This window comes from Atta colombica, unplaced genomic scaffold (genome assembly GCF_001594045.1).
Source record: "Atta colombica isolate Treedump-2 unplaced genomic scaffold, Acol1.0 scaffold305, whole genome shotgun sequence".
Taxonomy (NCBI): domain Eukaryota; kingdom Metazoa; phylum Arthropoda; class Insecta; order Hymenoptera; family Formicidae; genus Atta; species Atta colombica.
Window position 1 is genome coordinate 82,691 of NW_017259410.1, and position 4,977 is coordinate 87,667.

The 4,977-nt window shown below is 29.3% G+C and overlaps 1 protein-coding gene across 1 annotated transcript in view; it reads right to left on the reverse strand.

The window, feature by feature from the left end:
* Positions 1 to 738: 738 nt before the first annotated feature.
* Positions 739 to 4,977, reverse strand: part of LOC108690298 (odorant receptor 13a-like) — a 7,422-nt gene continuing 3,183 nt past the window's right edge. The window contains exons 5-8 of the mRNA XM_018197513.1: positions 2,479 to 2,569; positions 1,763 to 1,899; positions 864 to 996; positions 739 to 798 (exon numbers count right to left, since the gene is read on the reverse strand). Coding sequence (XP_018053002.1) covers positions 739 to 798; positions 864 to 996; positions 1,763 to 1,899; positions 2,479 to 2,569 — 421 coding nt within the window. The remainder of the gene's footprint in view (positions 799 to 863; positions 997 to 1,762; positions 1,900 to 2,478; positions 2,570 to 4,977) is intronic.

Consider the following 4,977-nt stretch of genomic DNA (forward strand, 5'->3'; position numbering starts at 1 on the left):
GAGAGAAAATACTCGAACCACCTCGAGTTCCGCAAGAGTATTCGATCCAAGAGAGTCTTCAGCTTCAAACGATAAAATCTCTTGCCGAATTATCCGCGTCATCAATCGCGGCGAAGAAATTTTCTAGTATTAAACCACGCCAAGTTAACGCACGAATCGACCACGAATGTATCGATTATTGAAACATTTAATAGAAAAAAAATATATATTTTAGAAAATTTCTAAAATATATATTTTTCAAGATACCATCAGTACAGTGTTATGTAAATTATAAATTACAATAAAGAATTTGAAGAATTTTAAATAATCTTTTTACTTTTATTATTTTACATATATTTATAACTACATACGATCTGTTGTTTACTTATGTCATTTGTCGCTACGAATGATCTGTCAGTTGAATGATATATTAATGGAACTTAATTGATAATATTATAATGTTACCAGATTGAAGAAAGAATAAATTAAAATTATTAAATAAGAACGAGTGTACAAGCATACGCAGTATATCCATATATAATTTCTATTTTTTTTAAATATATTTTATTTCTTATATTAATTATTGTGTATTAAAACTTTTTTAATATACTTTCCATTAAAATTTTTCAAAAATTGAAAAAAATGAAATGTTTTAATTTATATATTTGATATAGTAAATTAAATGGTTAATAGATGAGAACAATAATGATATTGTTACACCAGAGACTATATATTTATAATTCCATCACAAACCTTCAGTTATGATACTTGTTGTAGTGACGTAAGCATTGTGAAGTACGATAAAGATATTTTTAAGATCTAAAAGTAATATCACAATATTGTATTTTAAATAATTACCAAAACAATGTTACGTTTACACATACCGAGCTAAAATTCTCCATCGACATTATAAACATTTTACCAGCTATTATTTGGCACGGCTTAGTAGTACGCAGCAAAGTAAATTTCAAGAGCTGTTTCGATCTCCTCGAAATCTTATACCAATCGCAGCTGTAACTGTTAATACATTTCACACTTTAGTTATTTTAGCCTAAAATGACGACATTAGACATTAATTAATAAATTGTTTAAAACGAAAATAAATATATAAAACAACTGAAATATATTTTTTCTAATTTTACAAATACATCTTTTCTGATATAATATACAGGATTGTCATAGATCTGGAAAACTGAGAAAAGTCAGGAAATTGAAATTGGTCATAGAAACCGGGAAAAGTTAGAGGAAAATGTAAAAAAGTCTGGAATTTCAAAATTTGCTTATAATGACTTGAAACTTCCATTCCAAATAATTGTTACAATTTTTTAAATTATATCTGATGTTTATATCGTCAAATACTTTCAAAACTTGTGCATTTTAAATTATTTTAATAAAACGATTACAAATTTTATTATAGTCAGTATTTTTTTTATCCCTCTTTTTCGTCATATTACATTCTTTTTTCCAAAACTAATTTATTTTTGGCCGGCTTGAATTTACATCCAAAATTATACTATGCAACTAAGCTTCTTTTCCATTGTTCTTTTTCATTGTTCTTTTTCATTATTCTTTTTCATTGTTTTTAATAATATAGACTAATTTTTCTACAATCTTTGAGTCTAAATATAAAAATTTACATATTTTACATTACTCACGGAAATTTTTTATTTTTATCTGGAAAACATGGAAAAGTCAAGGAATTTTAAAATTCATTTTCTGTGGTTCTAATATATATATATATTTTTTTAATTGCTTAGCTAATAAATGTAATTAAATTGCGTACATTACGTTTTGGAAATCGCTGCTGTGATCAATCAATCCTTGAGAAATGAAACATAGGAAATATATATGTATCAATTGCGCTAAATTAGAAGAAAGAATTCTGATAATTGCGTCCAGTTGAAGGTCTATCGTTATTAACTAAAATTACATATTTTTAAACATTTTCAAATAAAAAAGCAGTTATCATTTAAAATTTCCATATACAGTGAGAGCAAAAATACTCGTACAAGGAAATTTGTTATAAAAAAAAATCTTATTTGTAGAAAATAAACATTAATTAGTAATTTTATATAATAAATACATTCTGTTCTAATATAAACAAATGAGCTTCGCATATATTCCTGATTTTAGAAGTTTAATTTCTCGTCTGAACGAATATTTTGAGCATTCAAACAATACAATTTTTAATTTCTTCTTTTTTCAGATGATATATTTTATATAATTAATACATATCTTTTTGACATATAATTTTAAGGAACATATCAAAGTCTATTCTATTCTTTATGAATAAATTATCCAATAAGAAATGATCCTTAATTAAATGTCGATCGACATCAAATTGAAATCTTTATATTTATATCGATTCGACATCAATTCGATGACTCATTTCTCGCTAGATAATATTTATTTTTAAAATAAAATAAAATATAATTTTTTAAAAATATTTTCTCTGTACGAATACTTTTTGCACTCACTGTATGTATTTCAAATATTTACCACAGCCGCGCCGAAGCTCAACGATATAATTACATTGCCCAGTTGAAAGAGAAATGATATTGCATAGATAGATAAGAACACATCAGAAAATCTACAAATAATAAAATAATGAAATAATTTAGTCTATTTATCAAGATTAATACATAAAGCTCAATTGAATAGAACAATTTAAAATATCAAAGATTAAGAGCAAAAGTTAGTTGTTAGTTGCTAATATTTAATAATCCTTACAAAATAATATATATTAAAACAGACGTTACGACCATAATTAGGTCATATTGTTATACTATACAATCGTTCAATGTTGTTGTACTATAAATAACAAGCATTTCTAACCGATATTTGGTAAAATTTTCATACTTTTTATTACAATATCATTTAAAAAGCTTAATTTGATTCGTCCTTATAACACGCTGAAACAATAAAAATCATTAAAATGTATTATTCCTCTTTTCTTCTTATGTTCTTATGTTCTGTAGTTAGTCAGTATGATTATTGTCAATTAATCTATTTAAACAAATCTAAAGTATAAAAAATAATAAATCTTATAGAAGAGGAAGCCTAGTCAACATAAACATTGTTCAGGTCTACGCACTTACGGCCAATAAAAAAGGTCAAGAGATCGAAGAATTTTACTAGCAGATCGTTGAGGTCCTTTCGTATTTAAAGATAACTGAAGTAAATATTATATATTATAGGGGATTTTAACGCGAAAGATGGATGAATCACCACAAATAAAGTGACTAGTCAGTTCGGACTTGGGAAAAGAAACGAAAAAGGGGACCGCCTGGTGCAGTTTTGCATCGACAATGACTTGGTGATTCCGAACACCTGGTTTCAATTACCTACAAGACACCGTTTATACTTGGAGATCTCCGCCAGACGGACAAAATAAAAGAAGCGTCCGAAAACAAATCTAATACATCTTGACAAATCAGCAGTTTAGGAATTGCGTTCAAAGTCTGTGAAAATATAATAAAATAATATAATATAAAATCTGTGAAAATATATACAGCGGCAGACATCAATTCTGATCGTAATCTGTTTTGTGCAAAATTGAAGCTGCGTTTGAAAAAAGTAACAGTAAATAACAAGCAGCGAAAATTTTATTTAGAAGGGCTACGGTCGTCCCAGGCAGCAAAAATGCCAAAGCAAGAAATCAATTCCGATCTGACCAACATACTACCGAATTGGTTAATAACGGCGTGAACTTGGGTTTGAGTAAAATTAAGAATGCAATCTTTCAGCCTAATGAAAAGTTTAGGAATATTAAACGGCTGAAAACGAAAGATTGGATTGAATGATGAGATCCTGAATTTGATGAAGTGGCGAAGATCTTTCAAAAATGAGGATCCAGTTCAATATCAATCGGTTTAATTCGGAGGAAGATCAGAAAAGCCAAGGAAGACAAGGTGCAGGGAAATAAAACGGCTGCAGGAAATGCATGATTTCCATTTTTACAATGAAATCAACAAACCTCTGGAATGTTCAGGAGTCTCGAGTCAATCTCAAGTCCTATCATGTTACGAAACTCTGATGGTAAATTCATTTTATTGTAAATCCTGAAGACCTAATCGCCGAATGGACGAGATATATTCAACACTTTTTTCACTTCAATGGAGAGGAGCAATTGGAGAATCACATAACGGGAGCATTCTCCCTTCAGAGGAAAACTCGGCCATCCAGAATGCCAGCAATCGCAGAGCTCCTGGACCTGACGAAATACTAGTTGAGCTATTAAAATTGCTTAATGAAAGAGGCATCAGAATATAGCATTGTTTAATCAAGTTTATCAGTTTGGTGACGTATCATTTGAATGGTTATAATCAACATTTGTACCGCTATCGAAAAAATGCAAGCCGAATAGATGTTTTCGTCTGATTTTCGTCTCGTCAACTTGATGAGCCACATCTTAAAAATCCTGTTACGGGTAATACAGGGTCGAATGCACGCTGGGTATCATGGAGAAAACTCAGTTTTCGCGGCGGAATAGGAACAAGAGAAATGCTGTTTTGTATGAATGTTATTGCTGCAAAAATGCAGGAAATTCTAAAAGCATGTTTTCGTGCTTCATAGATTTTGAGAAAGTGTTTGATAGAGTATACGCAGTTGATCGAAGCAATACATCGGATGATCTCGACATACGACTACTGAAGAACCTTTATTGAAATCAAATGACAGTTGTTAAAGTTGACGGAGATCATCATCAAACTAATCGCGTGCCAGAGTGTACTTGTAGGTGAAGGTGTGGAGAGAGTAACATATCATGTATATGTATACAGAGTGAATCAGAGTCGTTGAATAGTTTTTTACCTATGAAAAAATATTAAGTGTAGTAAAAAGAAATCCATTATTTTTCCATTCAATTTCATGCAAAAATAATGGATTTCTTTTTACTACACCTAATAATTGATTGCACGCGTTATAATTCAAAATAGTTTTGAAGTCGATAATGTTCTCATAGAATAAGAATTTGATTCAATGACTCCGATTCACCCT